At 35.7% G+C, this 18,300-nt stretch overlaps 1 protein-coding gene across 6 annotated transcripts in view; it reads right to left on the reverse strand.

Annotated features, from left to right (window-relative positions):
* Nucleotides 1-8,910: 8,910 nt before the first annotated feature.
* MTDH (metadherin) overlaps nucleotides 8,911-18,300 on the reverse strand; it is a 53,084-nt gene continuing 43,694 nt past the window's right edge. For all 6 annotated transcript variants that reach the window (XM_039853829.1, XM_039853832.1, XM_039853830.1 and 3 more), the window contains 4 exons: nucleotides 15,509-15,616; nucleotides 13,096-13,236; nucleotides 10,988-11,144; nucleotides 8,911-10,613 (listed from right to left, as the gene is read on the reverse strand). In XM_039853829.1, the coding sequence (XP_039709763.1) occupies nucleotides 10,543-10,613; nucleotides 10,988-11,144; nucleotides 13,096-13,236; nucleotides 15,509-15,616 (477 nt within the window). In that variant the 3' untranslated portion in view covers nucleotides 8,911-10,542. The remainder of the gene's footprint in view (nucleotides 10,614-10,987; nucleotides 11,145-13,095; nucleotides 13,237-15,508; nucleotides 15,617-18,300) is intronic.

The raw sequence follows: 18,300 nt of genomic DNA on the forward strand, positions 1-18,300 counted from the left end.
CTCAACTCAGTGCTTCCAGTGGTGTCCGACTGAGCTAAGCCTAGAACCCACTTCTCTACTTCTTTCCTGTTTGAAAAATGGCAGAGGTTGGGTTGGGTGTGAGAGTTCTGTGTTCAAATTGCCATCTTGTGGTGGTTTCAGATTCCTCCTTAAGGTTTTAAAACCTGCCCTGTGGTAAGCAAGGGTGGGCACACCTGGCAGGGGGGCTAGAGGTCAGTTGTCATCACTTACCAGCAAAATTGTTTACTTGGAGTCACAGATGCCCTCCATTGCTCATCAATGCCATTGTCTTCTTGAGTTGTTACTTTACTATAATGTCCCATCTGCCATTTAGAGTCTTAAAAAGACGTCCCATTGCTCTGGCTCTGCATTAAAGCCCAGTGAAGGGAGTAGAACTGCTCCATATTTGAGCTTGGCATGTCTGCCAAAAAGCTTACGGTCTGTGTTCTTTCTCTCCGGGAGCATCCTCAGTTTCATTTTCCGTGCTTCCTGTCTCAAAGGACACATAAAACGACTCCCTTGTCATAAGGCTAGATGGCTTTGTCTTGAGTCCATTCAGCAATTCTCAGAACACTTTTTATACTTCACACCCCCCGAATCACATTTATAAACACTTTAAGTTTATGGATTTACTCATGCGATGCTATCTGTAATTTACTTTAAAACACTTCAGCATGGAGAGTGGATAAATATGTGTGTTCGTTTAAGCTACAGCAGGAAGTGTGTTATTCTAATTCCAGCAGTGCTCAGCTAGCATGATGTTAGAAAGACCCTGATCCAGAGGAACTTACCATAAATATTTCCATTTTCCTTATCTCTGATCAGGGCTAGATTTGTCATTTGTCTTTCAACATTGTTTCTAGTGGCTTTTGTTTTTGTTTTTATTTTTTATAGACTTGAGTTGCATCAGTCATTTTAGATTGCATCTGGATTTAGAGGCATCGTTAGAAAGAATTTTTTTCTACAGCCACATTTATAGGAATTCATCCATCTTTTCTTCAGTACTTGAATAGTTTGGTTTTGTATATTTGGATCGCTGATCCATTTGGAGTTTATTCCTGATCATGGGGTAAGCAATTGTTTGGTTTGCCGATTCCTGAGTCAGTGCCCTATTTAATCACAGAAGTCTTAGAGTTTGTTACATCTGGTAGGTTAGTTTCTTCTCACAGCAATTCCTTTTCAGGTTTTTTTTTTTTTTAAATTCTTGCATGTTTATTTTTCCATGAACTTTAGTATCAGTTTCTGTAGCTTATTATGGTTGCCTTTAAATTTTAAAACAGCACCTGATTGCTCTCACAAAGGGCTATAATAATTTATGCTGACATGTGCAGTAAATGAGAATACTATTTTCTCTTCATCCTCACTAGCAATTGGAGTTTTGGCTCTTTTTAACTCTTGCCAGTGTCACAGGTAAAGTGATAGTTAATTCTTACTTTACATTATTTTAGTGCAAGTAAGTTTAAACTTTTTTGGATATATTTTCTTATTCATGAATTACTTATTCCCAGCCTTTGCTTATTTTTTTCTTGTTTTCCCCCTTGTCAATTGTCTTTAAGTATGATAGGTATTAGCTTGTAATCTGTCAATTGTATCACACATTTTTAAAAACTCCATCTGACTACTAACTTTGCATATGCTTTTGAAGAGGAATTTTCACTCAAAAGGCAAACCGGCTCTTTGTTCTGCTTCTGTAGATATGCTTGCTGCATAGGCCATAGGGCAGGGTGACCTCGAAAATAACTAAAGACTCATCCTCCCTTTTGCTTTTTCTAAACAACAAATGCAACTTCCGAGCTTTGCAACAAATGTAACTGCCTGTACCCCATAGCAACACCAGAACTTTGTAACTCCTTGTAACTGCCTGCAACCCATAGCAACACCCCGTGCTTTGTAACCACCTGAGGACAAATTAACCAATCCGCCCATGCCAAATAAGCTCTATATAAGCAAAGTTGCAGCTGAGCTCAACGCCCAGATCTTCAGAGTGTTAGCTCCTCTGGGACGCCGGAGCCTGTAATAAACCTGAGTTCTCCAACTCTCTGAGAGAGTGTGGCTTGCTTTCTTCTGGTCTGATTTTGCAACATTTCTGCAACACTATCTTTACCATACAAATGTGTTAAATTTTTACTTGGTTAGTCACATAAGTACCACCATTGATGTTTGGTGATAAAGTAATTCAGTGGAAGAAGGACAGTCTTTTCAACAAGTGGGCTGGAGCATTGAAAATCCACAGGCAAAAGAAATAAAGCCAAAACCAATAATAAAACCCTTCAACCTAAACCTCACACATTAGACAATAGTTAACTCAAAATGGATCATAGATTTAAATGTAAAACATAAAACTATAAAATTTTAAAAGAAAAAAGAGAAATCTTTGAGACCTAAGGCTAGGTGAAGAGTTCTTAGACATGACACCAAAGACATGATTCATAAAAGAAAAAGTCAATAAACTGGACTATATAAAAATTGAAAAGTCTTGCGGTGCAAAATCCCTGTTAAGAAAATGAAAAAATACTAGTTATAGACCAGAAGCAAATATTTTCAAACTGCCTATCTGTCAAAGGACTTTATCTAGAAAAATATAAAAGAACTCTTAAAATCCGGTAGTCAAAAATCAACGACCAATTGGAAAATGAGCAAAGACCTTAACAGACGTTTCATCAAAGAAGATGTATGGCTAGCAAATAAGCACATGAAAAGATGTTCAAAATAATAAGCCATTAGGGAAATGCAAATAAAAACCACAATGAGATATCACTACATACCTATTAGAACACCTAAAAAACACGACAATATCAAATAGTGGCAGGGATGTGGAGGAAGATGCATAGGAGGCAAACACATATATACAGACACAAATAAAGACTGGAATTATTTAAATAAGCTTTGTCAGTTGTACCAACCATATCTATTTTCTGGTTTGGATATTGCACTATAGTTATATAAGATGTTACAATTGGGGAAGGTCGGGTGAAGGGTACACAGGACCTCTCTTGACTATTTTTTCAACTTCCTGTGAGTCTATAATTATTTTGAAATAAAACATTTAAAAACTTAAAAAAAATTGTTTACAGTTAAACATGGCTATCTTTTCTTTTATAGCTTCTAGGTTTCCAATCACTGTTAAGAATCTCTCTCCCGTAACTAAGTTGTAATATAGTTGCATGTATTGTCTTTTAAGATTTTTTTTAATGTTTCAGTCTTCAATCCATCTGAAATTTATTTTCATATAAAGTATGATGGGGCCTAGCTCTAATTTGTTTCAGTTAGAAGAGTTGTGCCAGTACCATCTATTAAGAAAATCTTCCTTTACTAAACTAAAACACCACTTAAATTGTATACAAAATTTCAGTGTGTATCGGAAAGTATTTCTGGATTCACTGCTGTGTTCTCCTGACCTATCTTTTTGTTGATAATTTATTAGATTACATTGTGGCTGAAGACTCAGAGGGTCCACTTGCTTGCCTACATCCAAGCCAAATAAAACACGAATTGGAAATTGCGGCAAAGGAAGTAAAGGGTTATTTAAGGAATTAGTGCCAAGCCCGGAGACACAGGTGAGCTAGTGTTCTCAAAAGCTTGGCTTCGGGATGGCCTCTACCGGCTGGGTTACATAAGGGAGAAATCAGTCGTGGTTACTGTGGTAGTTGGGGTCGTGGGCTTTACTGATTGGTCAGGGCTGAAGTAGGAGGCGATCGATCATGGCACCAGGTCCTGATGTCAGTCACGGCATCGTTCTGTCTGGTTTCCAGGGGATGTGGTCTGTGGGGCCGTTCCACTTCCTTTAGTCTGGAGCTGAAACACAACTGAGGCCCAGGTGCGATCTTTGTTTGACTAAGACCTTATTCTCGTTTGAAGTTCGGTTATTGTATTGTCTCTTGGTCATGATTGATAGACCTGAAGCTTTATTCTTAAGTGAGTTTGGTGCTGACCAGACCCTCATGTCCTAAGGGCTTAATGATTGAAGGAGTGGACATGCAGTGTATGTACAGGTAGGAGGACCTGGTGGAGAAAATAAAAGTGAGTCATAGTTCTATCAGGCTAAGCAAAGTGAGCTGGGATTAAAGCAAAATGCTAAAGAAATGAATTCATGTGTGGTCACGACATTGTTGTAGTGGACATTGATCAGGTTTTGGCAGCTCAATAAATGAATTTTGAATATTTTTTATGTTTGAAGGTTCCCACATAGCCAAAGTTCAAACTCCAGCATCCTTTGCTACTGACAGCCATGATCACACTTGCCTCTGCCGAACACTAAGAAAGAAGTGAAGGAAAGAGGCGGCCAGAGCAGAAGCAGCTGTGGACCATGGCAGGGTGGCTCACAGCCGTGCTGAGGCAGCAGCGCTGGTGTGCAGGCATTCAGTTCTCACAGGAGCTGGTGGTTTTTGCTAGAGCGGCTTCCGAATGTGGCTATTCCTGGTGGGGTAAGGGCCTGGATCTCTGGTGCCTCCAGATTCCTTTTCAGCTTGAACTAGCCAAAGGGAATTCTGGGTTTTATAACTAAGAACCCTGGCAGATACAAGCCATTTCATATTTTTTTTCTGATACCTGGTGTTCATGAAGCTAAGTCTCTGCCCCTTTCCTGCTGCTGCCCACTACTTTTTCTTACTTGATCTTTTTTCGAATAATTCGTTTTCATAATCTTTGAGGTACTTTAAAAAATCTGTTGTGTTCTAATTGAAGCTGAACTAAATGTACATGTTAATTTTGGAAAGACTGGTATTTTTGTTTTCTAAATAATGATACAGCTTTTCCTTTGTCAGATTGCTTTCTGTCTTTCAATAAGACTGCAGTTTTCATTTGGTCTATGTCTCCCTTGAAAAATGTATTTCTAGATATGACAGTTTTAGTTGTTAGTAACCTCTTGTGGAGGAGAGGCTGTTCCATGAGGGGCCGCTGCTGGACCCTGTAGATAGTCCCGGCCGGACAGACATCTCTTCCCATAAATCCCCTTGGAGACTGGCTGACCGACCCCTCTCCCATGCCCCAGGTGTGCTGGTTTCTGGACCAGGCCCTTGCTCCGCCCCAGCAAGCATGGAAGGCATTTCCCCTTATCTGGAGCAGGTCTTGCTCCTGTACCCCATCCATCCTGCCAGTTCTATATTCCTTTAGCACCTGCCACGCATCTCATATGTTAAGTTCCCTTTATAAACTCCTGATGTAATGATGGAGTTGTCAGCCTCTTTAGTTTCTTGGCCCTGGGAAAATCTCCCAACACATCTCTAAGACAATATTGGCTAGCAGGAAACCCTGCCTTGCTCTGATTTTAATCAAGATGACTTTAGTATTTCATCTATTTATAAATTTTTTTAAATCTAAATTTGAAATGATTATTGGATTTGGTGAAATACTTCTTCAGCAGTGTCATGATCATATATACTTTTTCTGCTTTAAACTTGTGATAAAATGATGTTAATAGATTTCCGGAACCAGCCCACACTCGCATCTTTGATCAGTTTTATTCTTTTGATAAATTACTGATTTGATTTGCTGATAACAGAAATACCTCCTTTTCTAGTTCCAGTGCTATGGCAGTTTTCTTCCATCTTTCATTATTGTGGTCTTTTCAATTTTGAAGAGAAATGGGAATAGTTATAACTTTTCCAGGTAATCCCATGGTATTTTTAGTTTAGAAGAGAAAGAAATTATTCATAATTCCCTGATCATAAGTTACTAACAGCTCTTGCTGTTTTGCCATAAACTTTCTTGTGGTGCTTGTCTAATGTCTGCAGTCTCTCGACAAACTTCAGAAACAACCCTCCCCCGAACTGGGGCACTGCTGCTCGCCTGACTCCCTGGGAGGAAGCTCATGTCTGGAGCCCAGCTCTATCCTTCCTCAGGGAAAGGCTGCAATGTCTTGTGCACTACACAACTCGGGGCACCATGCACATCCAGTCATTGTCTCTCTATATATTACAATTTGCCAGTCCATCAGTATAATGACTTGAGGAAGGAGCACCAGTGAGGCTGCCCTGACACCGTTCTGAGATGAGGCTGGATGCCACCTGAGACCCTTAGCCAGTTTTTGCACCAAAAAAGACCCATGCCACGTTGGGTCATTTGAGAACAGCTATTTTCATCCATGCCTTTGCCCCTATGACCCGGTTACCCAAAGACAACAGTCAAGCTCTCCACCAAAATTCCTTAACTGGTAATGTTCTATTTCTTAAGCAGAATGGTGGTTTCAGAGGTGTTCATTTTATTACACTTTATAATTTATGTACATCTTACACATATTCATTTTGAATGCTTTGATACAATAAAAAAAAGGAAAGCACATATATACAAATAAGAATGCCATTATCATGGGAATGACCTTGAACCTACTTAAATTTTTCATCAAATTAGCCTATTCATAAAAGTCAGTACTGTAACTGTTATTAGCCAACATTTTACAATGCACAACATACATCTGTCTTAACGCTACAGTTAGAAATCATTCTGTTAAATTATTTAGAAAAAATAGTAGTAATGCCTTATTTTTTTTCAAAGAATACTTTCTTTATATGACAGGGTAATTCATCTGTTGAAATTTGTTATAATCTATACTTGCAGAACAGGTGTGATAGCAGGCTGTTTCTTTCAGCCTGTCCCTGGAATTTAAAGCAGTCATTGAATGGCAGAAATTTCTGCCAGAACCTATTACACAGAAATTGGAACATTATTAGCTGCTACTCTGAGCAGCATCCAAAAGATTTCAAAATCTCTGCTCAGCAGGAAAATCTAAAACTGACCTTAAAAATGATGCTTGGTGCAGGATACACAACAGGGTATGTCAACCCGGTGACAGAGACAACTAGCTGTGCGCAGTGTCCAATTCCCTGCTGCTTCCTCAGTAATGAATCCCGAAATGTTAATTTGACCCATGACAGCCCAGAATAAAGATTATTTCCAATTCCTCTTTGCAGCTAGGGATCAAGTGATTACGTTCGGGTTGATAAGTCTACGCGATGTGTATTAACTTGAAAGAAGTGTTCTTAAAGGGAGGGGGCAGAAATGCTCGTAGGACATTTCTAGCTGGTGCAGGTTCTGCAACCATGATACGAAAGCAATCTGTTGAGAACAGGGAGCAGCAGCACAGAAGGAACCTGGACCCCCTAACCCTGCAGTGTCACAGTAGCCCTGGACGGCCTTCCCAGACTTTCATTCACACATGAGAGAAATAAACTTCTATCTTGTTTAAGTTGCTATTGTTTGGGGTCACAGCCAAACAAATACATAATGCCAAATTTGAGTCTAGTTTTAACCTAAAAGATTGATACAATTGATACAACGTACCAGGTGGCAGTTGCATCTACTGCTAACATGATGTAAGATGGGAGCTGTTTCCCACAGAGAACACTGAAGTGTCACAAACGGGGACATTCTAAGAGATGCTTAATTCCAATTATTTGACTTTTCACTGGTAAAGCTGCAAGTGCATCTTTGTTTTAGAAAGAAATATCAAGTCAAAAAGTAACTGACTTTAGCTTAGGATGCAAATTGACTGAGAAGTCCCTTCCCATAAGAGAACTATAACGAGCAATTTAAACAAAACAAAAATGGTTTTATTTACAATACTCAATGCATTTTACAAATAACATATTTGCATTCCCTAAGTCTTTTGGAAAGTAATTCCAGTTTGTGCAATGCGTTTACAGGAAAGACTTAAGACATCTATCAGAAATCTTAAACCTAAATTCTAAATTTTGAAAGATATTCCATACTATATTGAGGGCTATTTTTAAGAAAAACTAGACTCTGTAGTTAAATATTGCCCTTCAATATCTTTAACCCAAATACAAACTGGATTAGCCTATCGAATAATACCATTAGATTCAGAGGAATTATTTCTGCCGTCCCCCTGCCCCAACAAAATGCATGCACGGAGTAAACATGGTGAATTACATTAATGGCATTTTATTTCGATACTTTTTTTGGACTCTCTCAACTGCTATTTTGCTTAGTTTAGGGAACAGATAGGTAGGGTACCTGTCTGGGGGAACCCTAAATCGCTATCCCTGCTCCAGAATAGGGAAGGATTTTCAGTAAATATGTGGAGACAGGAAGGACTAGTAAGGTTTTTAAGTAGTTTCTCTAGGAGCCTTATGTGCTAACCAGAACAAGGGTCCCCTCCAGGCCTGACGGAGACTAATGGGGTCAGTTTTCTTCCTACTCAACAGTTTGGGGAACATCTAAACCAAGCCTCCAGAGGACAAAAGGCTCCTCTCTCCCCTCCTCCCTGAATGACTACCATGATTTTAGTGCCTTCTGAGTTGATGATGAGGGACAGTTCTTGTGTTCAGATTCTAGTAACTGCTTTCATGTCACATAAAGACCTCTGGGACAGGTAAAGAGCAATGAGCAATAATACTTTAATAGTGCAAGAGTTTGCACCTCATGCATGTAAAAGAGAATAAACTTATTAATTTTATCACTCAGAGATGTCATTTCATAAAATATAAAATCCATGTCCTAGTTCTTGAGCCAGAGAGAAAGAACATAAGTATCTCCATACCGGATCCACCCCAATTTAGCAATGCATTTCTCCATCTCCACACTTTATCTCTCTTTAAAAGACAGTGTCTCTAATACCTGGTATAGATGGATGGATGGGAGATACTAAGCTGGAGAAATAAAGTCCAACACTTGACACAGCCAACAAAATTCAAAGATAAAGAAAGGGTGAGGTAGAGTTGAGAGAGTTCAATTAAATTTTTTGAGCACAGGTATTTTGGCACAGCCTAAAATAATAGACCCCTACTGAATTCTTCTTTGTCATACCTTTACAAAGTGCTGGCAACTTAGGAATCCTTGGATCTATTTAGGAAATGTTTATGTAAAGCTAACAGAATAAAGTCATTTGAAGAAATCCATTCTTGGCACTTTAGCATATTTACCCCACTACTGAAGCAAATAAAAACAATGCTATCAATTTGCTGAATTTATTTAAACAAATCAATTTAGAAATATCATAGAATTAAACAAAACTTCTAACATGTAAACATACTGCTATGTTCCTGAAACAGATGTTAACACCTGATAAGTTAATAATCGCTTGTTAGGAAAGCTATCCATTAATAAGGCCAGTTTTCAGCAAAACTAAAACCATTTTGTTTCTTTAGCTTTCCTAGTCTGACAATGCAATACTATCAAACCACAATCAAATATAATAAAGACAACGTTGGATGGATAGATCAGTACCATTGGTTACAGCTAAACAGTTTCATTCTTGGAGCCACATAAAAACAATTAAGCCAATCACATCAAATAAATCATGGCTTTTTTTTCTTTATCACAATTCACTAAGTGATGTTAATTATGGTCCTTGTCAAACACGTTTGGTAAAGGCTATTTACAGTGTACATGGCTGAGCATGCACTATTTATAGTTACAAAGATACCTGCCATTTTATTACAATAGAGTTACACAGTGCCTGAAAATGGTAAAACGTCTCACACATCATTTAAATCAATACAGTTTCAAGCAGGAAACGTTTCTTATTTGACCATGATTGCAATAATTACATGAAATTTCTTATAAAAACACGAATCCCCTTCAAGAAATTGATGCATATACTACGCACTACAGGTTAAGGCAGTAAAAAAATGTATTCCTGATAACTGGAGGTCTTGACAATGTCAATTAAAGCTGTCTGACTCTAGTTTTTCATTCTCCATCATATACTCAAAGTTCTGTCTGTATAATTAGTTTGTGAAGGATTTCTTTTTTAAAGTCAAAAAAGTATTAGTAATGAAGATTGCTAGGGAAAGAAAAAAGATAAGTTGCATTTTGCTTGAAAGTTTTCAAATTATAAACAAGAACATTATTTGTGAATCTGACCCTTAAAAGTATAAAATGAATACATACAGTTTACCTTTCTTAATTTAAAATATACTGTACTTTGAACAATTCAAGTAATGTAAGACTATCAAAAATAACTTCATAAGCCATGTAAGTCAACTGCATTTTCAATGTTTTAATTAGAAACTTTTTAAAAATTGTAAACTAAACCATGACAGTTTAGTTAAACAAACAATAAATGACTTTTTATTTGCACTTGTGATTCCTTTAATACAAATTGCTACCAACAAATATGTAAAGATATGGCATATTATGCATTTGATCAAAGCACTTTAAGCATAAAACAGATTCAAATGGTATAAGTTCCATGCATAAGATCCAAGAAGCTGCCTAATTTGTAGGCAACACTCTAATCAGAATCCTTTATTCCTCAGCTGCAGATGAGATAGGGCACAATCTGTTGTAAACAGGGCACTGCTGTAAAACCAGGATAATATTCTTAAGTTAAGATCGTTCTCATCAAATTGAAAAGACTTTCCCCAAGTGTCTTCCAGCACTGTAGTATATTCTGCTGACCTCTTAATTTCATAAATTAACTTTCCTTTGATTCCATTTTTATGGTGGTTGTGTTCACAGTTTTGTTTTAAAAACTGTTTTAAATTTATATAAAACTCTGTACATGTTCACAAATTATTGCATAAACAGCATAATCTTCTAGACAGTGTTTGCAAACACATGTCCAATTCAGGAAAAGAAAATTCACGTTTCCCGTCTGGCTTTTTTCTTCTTTTTTATTTGTTTGGGAGATTCCCAGCTAGTTTCAGACTTGGCTAAAAAGGAAAAGAAAAAAGAAAAAGTTTAGGAGGATAGTAAATACTGTTATGTCTCAAAAATGTAAAAGTAGTATCTATGTCTGCCTTCCTCTTTTTCTTTCAATCCCCATATAGTATTTGGTTGAACCACAGGATTGAGGAGGACACAGGCAAGCACCAAGTACTCCTCTGTGTATGTCCTTGGCCACGTAGTCTCACATGGTGTGATTTCAGCTGCTTGGCCCTCACAACGGAGGTCCGCAAGGTTCCAAGGAATTGAGCCTTTGCCAAAGACAGACAGGCTGCTCTGTCAATCCATTAGACTTCTTAGACATTAATACTTACAAACAGTACAGAGAACACACAAAAGAACCAGAAATTAAATCACTTACTCTGTGAAGGAGGCACACTGTTTTGCTTAGTACTTGACTTGGATTTGTCTGACTCTTGTAGCATCGGTGGCACTTGGGAAGAGCTCTTGTCGGAATCACTTTTTGACAAAATAACAGATGGCTCGGTAGAAATAGCAGGTGGAAGAGTCTTGATAGGCTATTTTGGAACAAAATTAATTTTTATTTTTGTAAAAAATTTCAAATAAAATTAAATACACCAAAAGGCTATTTAGCAGCAAGTAAATACTAATATGGTTTCCAGAAGGACATCTCATGCCTGCCCTCTAGTGACATAACCAAATAGATCTTTACCTACAATATCCACAAATACACAAGATGAAAATGGACGATGGTTCAAAATTACAAGATGTTGACTGAATCTCAAGTAGCACTAAATAATTCCATTTTTATTAACATTTATATTTCTCTTTTTCATTATAAATTCCATGATTTTTTATTTGTTAGCAATTCCATGGTTCTGTCCACTTCCCACCAACTCTCAATTCTTTAAAACTTTTTGATTTGAAAGACAAAAAGAAAATAGCTAATTTCAGAGCTATCAGTAGGTGATATACCCCGCTTTTTCCTCTAGAGGTAGGGATATCTCAAAAAGCTGCAGCAACAGCTTCAGTTTCTGACTCAGGAAAAAGATGGCCTCAGACAAAAGCTGACTATGGTTACTAGTTCTGCTGATAAAAGCATCTATTAAAGTCAGGTCCAAATCTTAAAGTTTTATCCAGCCTGGTGGTGAAATCATAAGGCTTAGCGGCTAGACTTGTGAGCCTTGCCTGTCCCCTCTAACCCGGGGACAGAAAGGAGGTAAATGAACTGATTTGCCTTGCTGAGGTCTAAGTGTTAAGGAACAGCCAGAACCAGGTAATAATAGAATCAATTTCCAATACCTGGAGTGCCTCGAGGCTTTAATAGATGAGTAGATCATCTTACCCTTTAGTTTTACCTGTGATTATTTTGAATACAGAAACAAGGGTAAGTAATGTTTCTCTTGCTCCTTATTCTTCCAGGCTCTATGGGTTCAAGAAAACACAATGGGAAAGGAAACAAGAGGAGGAAACTGTGTGCCCAGATAACTGCTAGATCCCTTCTTCAGGTATCTGAAGCAGCATTTTTATTGTTCAGTTCAGCTTTCTTAATGTTTCCTGTATTTATTTTATACCCAAAAGTTTATTACTTATTTTTAATCTCCTTTCCCTCTCTGTTCTTTCAGTTATCTATGTTAAATTGCAAAAGGACTCAAATATTCTTTACAAGATGGCTTCTGAAAATAACTTCAGTAAAACATCGAAATGTCAAATGACGCTTTGTAGTCCTACTATTAAACCTATGGATATATTGAGATTGCATTGAACGCTCTAAGAGAAATAAAAGCATAAAATCCAAATAGGAAGAATGATTAAATTTTTTTTTTTTAGTATAAGATTGTTACAAATTTTTTCTTAGTGGTAATTTAGGTTCTTGTCTAAAGTTGTCTCATTAAATGTGTATGCTCTGTAAAGGCAGAGATTTTTTGGTCTGCTTTATTCTCTGATATATCCCTTGAATCTAAAATAGTGTGTGTAGTAGGTTCCCAATAAATTCTTTTGAATGAGTAAATAAATGAACCATGCAACTCTAGTAGAATTTAATATATTTTAATATGATATAATTCACCTAAATAGAAATGAGAGTTTTGTGTCACTGGCCTAGATGTTTTTAAAAATGGTGCCTTCTGACACATCAAAAATTTCCATAGAAGACATATATTTCAAATTTAAACAAATGCTACATTCTGAGAGGATGGACCCTAGTCATTTAAGTGCATGCTCTGGGGAAAATGCAGCCAGTCGCATTTTCTCTAAGCCATCTATCAGCCCCCTGTATGCCTAGATATTTAATAAAAGAAAATATAGCCTAACAACTCTGGTTTTGCCACTGTTATGGGGCTTTGGACAAGTTTATTCAACTTCTCTAACTTCATTTATATAATGGGTCCTTACTTTTCTTTTGAGGACTAAATTATTTTGAGTATTTTAAATGCTTAGCACAGTACTTCAGTAAAATATTAATTCTCGAGTCATTAAAATTTTACCCCTTAAATATCAAAATCTCACCTGGCTATTTTTGACGAGTGCTTCAGCTGGATCACTAGTGCTTATGGTTTTCAAAGAAAAAGCTTTTTCCTGTTTTGGACGGACTTTAGAGGTATTCACTGGAAGCTCTTCTCTAATTTCTTTTTCTAATTCTTCTAGGTCCTACAGAGAAAAGCAGTCTATTAGATGATATAAATCACTCCATTTTTACTAATTAAAATCTATTTGGTTTGTTGTACTAATATCCAGAAGATATTCCAAAACTTTTTTATTTCAGAAAACTGTTCAAACTGTTTAAAAGAGCATATAAAAATAATTATTCGAAGATTTATAATACATAGGTACATTTGGAACATACATCACCCCTGCTTTCTGCAGGGATTTAAATTAATTTTGAATTAAAAAACAATACATTCACATCTCAAAATGGGAACCACTCTAATTTACTAAAGCAACTCAAACGAAATAAACTAGTGTTTTTTCTTTAAAAGAAAGTACAAAGAAAATTAGTTGATACTTGAGCTTAGACTTTAGAAATTGACAGGAATTTCAGTTTTGGCCATGACACAGTCCATTTGTATAATCTCAAAGACAAACCAGTTAGTCGCCCTGAACCTTAGTTTCTTCAACTATAAAATAAATTTGCCTAGATAATTTCTAAGGTCCTATCCAAGCTTTAACATTTCCATATTTAGGACTTCAGACTTCTAAAAAGTTTCAACAAAATAATTCTGAAGCGCATTACATGCTTAGGTATGTGAAGTAAGTATGAACTAGAATATGTTAAATAGAACCATCATTGTGAATTATTCTTTAGCAAACTCATACATATAAATGGCCATTCTTTTTCAAAATTTTGTTAAGATACGAGTCAGTTCCATGCTAAGTTGAACTCTAAGAGTAACCTCACCAACCTCACCAACCACAGCGCAACAAGTAAAAAAAACTTTACTGAAAAAAAGAACAAGTTAAAAAATGTAATCACTTATGGATAGCATACTATGTGCTATGTACTTCACACAGAACCTTCTAGATATCTCATTTAATTCTGAAAGTAACCTATGTAGTTAAGTAACTTGTGCAAATAAAAACTAGTAAATGGCAGAACCGAAATTTAAAAACATCTGACTCTAAAGCCTATATACTTATTCACTATATTAAGTATATATATAATAAGTATATATTCACTATATACTTATTCACTATAAAACAGATCAAACATTTTTAAAAGGAGTATCAAAATACCAAAGGAACTTTCGCAATTTAATGACCTTTTCCAATTAAGTTAAAATTTACAGAATGCATTTCTCCCAAACCATTTCTTTTAAAAGGAACTCACCTAATCCACAAGCCAGAAAAGCAGTACTAGTAAAGGCCATAATTTATGTCACAAAAATCCATAAAAAGTTTGGTAAATGGGTTTAGATAGTATTACTAAGAAAGGGTAGCTGTCAATAATTTCTCATCAGCTTGGCTACAAGACAAGCACATCTATTATGTAGTTTTAGTTTTTTTTTATATCCATTGATCTTAGTGACATTAGCCTTAATGTCCACCAATTAATTACTATTATAGAAAAAAAACTAATATTGACAATGAATTGGTATCATTTATGGAGAGTTCTGTTTCCAACAACAAAAAAGAACTGAACATATATTTTCTTAAGCAGAAACTTTTTCAAAAAAGAATAAATAGGAAAATTATTTGTAGGCTGTCTTCTAGAAGTTCTGGCTGTCTCCTACATTTAAAGGAATGAAAACAATTAGTTTTAAGTAAAGAATGAGATTTTCATAAGTTGTTATATAATGGTGATATAGGGCTTTCAAAAATAAATCCATATATATTTCTAGTAATCTAGTATGTTTGAAATTAAAATCTTTGTTTTCATCTATATTATAATCTAAAAATTTTTTCCCAGATAGAGAAGATCAAAGAAAATAAAAGGAAATTTTAGGAGTGACAGAAAGTTTCCGTTAGAAGCCAAAAAGGCAGGAAAGGATACTAAATGGAATAGACAACAAACACAGAGTCAAGTGAAAGACGCCTCTTATTTATGCACACTGTTTTCTAATTGTGCTAAAATTCTAATTTGCTAAATTCAAGTTACTCAAGGGAATTTTTCTACGTGTGAAAATACTGTACCTCCTTTTCCATTTCACAACATAAAACAAAAGCATCTGACTAATTTAGAATTTTATTTATTTACTTTTGGGATTACAACTTTGATATGATTTTTTTTTAGACCAACAGTTTTTATTACAGTATGATGTATAAAAGCTTTAAAACATTCTGTCACTTTTCAAATGCTTTTCAATTTGATGCCTCATATTGTGTCTTTTATCTCTACACATTCTTAGCATCTGTATATTTTCTTTTCTCATTTAAGCAGTAGGTGCTTAATGAATGAATGATGTTTGTTGTTTTAATAGTTTACCTGTGCAGGAGAGTTATCTTCACCTTGCTTCTTCTTTTTCTTCTTTTTCTTTTTAGATTTCCCTGTTGGAAGAGCTCCTTCTCCTTTTTCTTTATCATCATCTGAAACCTGATGTTAAAAGAAAAAATGTTAAAGTGAACCAATTGGTTAAGTTTTCATTATTTAGAAATTATGAAATAACTTCATTCATTAGGTTGTCTTTATCTCCTAAATACTAAAAATTAGTAACAAGTAATAAAACTGACTTAAAGTTACATACTTACAAAATAAAGTACATGGAACTTTATTCTCCTATTGTCTATGACCAACCACTTTTTCTTATATCTTTCATCACTCACTACAAGATCAATTAGAGAGCTATGCAAATCCTGGTTTAAAAAAAACTCATTGGATAGGTAATTCTGTTTTATATCAGAGTTTAAATGCAGAACTATTTGCATTAAAATTGAATATGACCCTGTTAAATTTGGCCCTGACAAGCTACGGAGTGGTAGAAAATATTTGCAAACCATATATCCAACAAAGGACTTTCATCTGGACTGTAACTGAACACTTGAAATTCAACAGAAAGAAAACAAACAATCCACTTAGAAAATGTGCAAAAGGTATGAAAGGACATTTCACAAAAGAGGATAAATAAATGGCAAAGTAGCACATGAAGAGATGTTATTAGCCTTATTAGCCATTAGAGAAATGCATGTTAAAACCACAATGAGTTATCACTATACACCTACCAGGATGTCTAAAATAAAAAATAGTAACAACAGCAAGTGCTGGCGAGGACTCAGAGAAATTAGATAACTCATGCATTGCCAGTGGGAATATAAAGTGATACAGCCACTCTGGAAAACAGTTTAGTAGTTTCTTAAAACATTGAATATGCACCTATCACACAACCCTGGATTTGTACTCCTAGGCATTTATCCCAGAGAAATGAAAATTTATGTTCGCACAAAAATACATACATGACTGTCTACAGCAGTTTTAGTCATGTAACAGCCCCAAACTGGAAACAACCCAGATATCCTTCAACAGGAGAAGGGTTAAGTACAGGCATACCTCGGGGATACTGCAGGTTCGGTTCCAGACCACCGAAATTGAATATTACAATAAAGTGAGTTGTAATCTTTTTGCTGGTGGAGGGTCTTGCCTTCAATTTGTAAAAAAAGAAACATCTGTGATGCACAATAAAGTGAAGCGCAATAAAATGAGGTATGCCTGTAAACTGAGGTATCTCCAGCCCATGGGCTACTACTCAGAAATAAAAAGAACAAACTAATGATACATACAACAGTCTGGATGTGAAAAGAAAAAAAAATGGTACCAAAGGTTACATCCTATGTTATTCTATTCATAAAACATTCTTTAAATGATAAAATTATAGAGATAGAGAACAGATTACTGGTTGCTATGGGTTTAGGAAGTGGGTGGGGACAGGAGGGAAGGGTGGCTATAAAAAAGGGGCAACATGATTATTGTAGTGATAGAAATGTTTTGTATCCTGAGTACATCAATGTTAATATCCTGGTTGTGATACTTCATTACAATTTTCAAGCTGTTGGGGGACACTGGGTAAAGGGCACAAGGATCTCTCTCTGTATTATTTCTTGCAAGTGAATGTGACTTTCTAATCATCTCAAAAGAAAGGTTTAATTAAAAAACTGAATTTGAAAAGAAATGTCATTGAAAATGACAACCTGCATGACAAAAATAGTGAATTAGGACTGTTAAATTAGTGATGATATCTCGTCACACTTAACATACGGATGAATTTTCTATGGAAAAGTGCTTTTTGTTTGTTCTGCACAGGTGACAGCCAAGATTCCTAGACTATCCTTACAGAAAGCAACGATTTAGGTAACTGCTACTTCTCTGCTCAGCACCATAGTCATTAGGATGATTTTGGAGGTCTTGTGAACCACCAAAAAGTTTACAAAACTTATTAGCCAATAGAAAAACAAAACAAAATAAAACCCTGCACAACTTAGCTAACAAGCTATAATCCGATCATAAGAGAAATGCAGTTCCTAATTGCAAAACACTATTTTTGTTCATAGGAAAAAGGCAGCAATCAACTCTGTACCATCCTTTTTTTTTTGAATGACATTGGATATGAAGTATTCTTTCACATGAACTTCTTACCACTCTTCAGAAAAAACAGTATTAATATTTTAGTACTCTTTCAAAATATTTTCCATGCCTAAACACGAGTATATGCTGTACTATCTTTTAACTCATAAAAGAATTGACATTTTGACAAATCTATTTTGGATTTTTTAAAGTAAAAGATACTATTGAAAAACTTAAAGTTCCTTTACACCCCTTCTCAAGCCCATTCCTGTACTACCTCCCTAGGGGTAACCACTATCATGAACTTCTTTTGTGTCTAATAGATTTTTCTATAAATTTATGTCTCCCCAAGTATAAAATTTACATAAATGGCATTATATTGTATCTTTCTGTAACTTGTTCTTTGTTATTCAGCATGTTTTTGAGATTCTAGTCATACTGATATATTAATGTAGCTTTATTTACTTCATTTTAAAAATCTGTCTAACATGCCATTGTACAAACATACCACATTTTATTTATCCTTTCCCCAACTAATGGGCATTTAGATGGCATCCCATTTTCACTTAGAAATGTAAAAGATGATTTCTGAATATAATCAGAAAAAGAAATGCCATAGTATGTGATAGTCTCTACTCCATTAAGTGGTTCTACTGTTAAGTTCTGATGGTTGGGCACAGGGAAGTCCCAGGTAGAGAAAGAGACTTAACTGTATGTTCACT

The sequence above is a fragment of the Pteropus medius genome, unplaced genomic scaffold (genome assembly GCF_902729225.1).
Source record: "Pteropus medius unplaced genomic scaffold, Ma_sr-lr_union100, whole genome shotgun sequence".
Taxonomy (NCBI): domain Eukaryota; kingdom Metazoa; phylum Chordata; class Mammalia; order Chiroptera; family Pteropodidae; genus Pteropus; species Pteropus medius.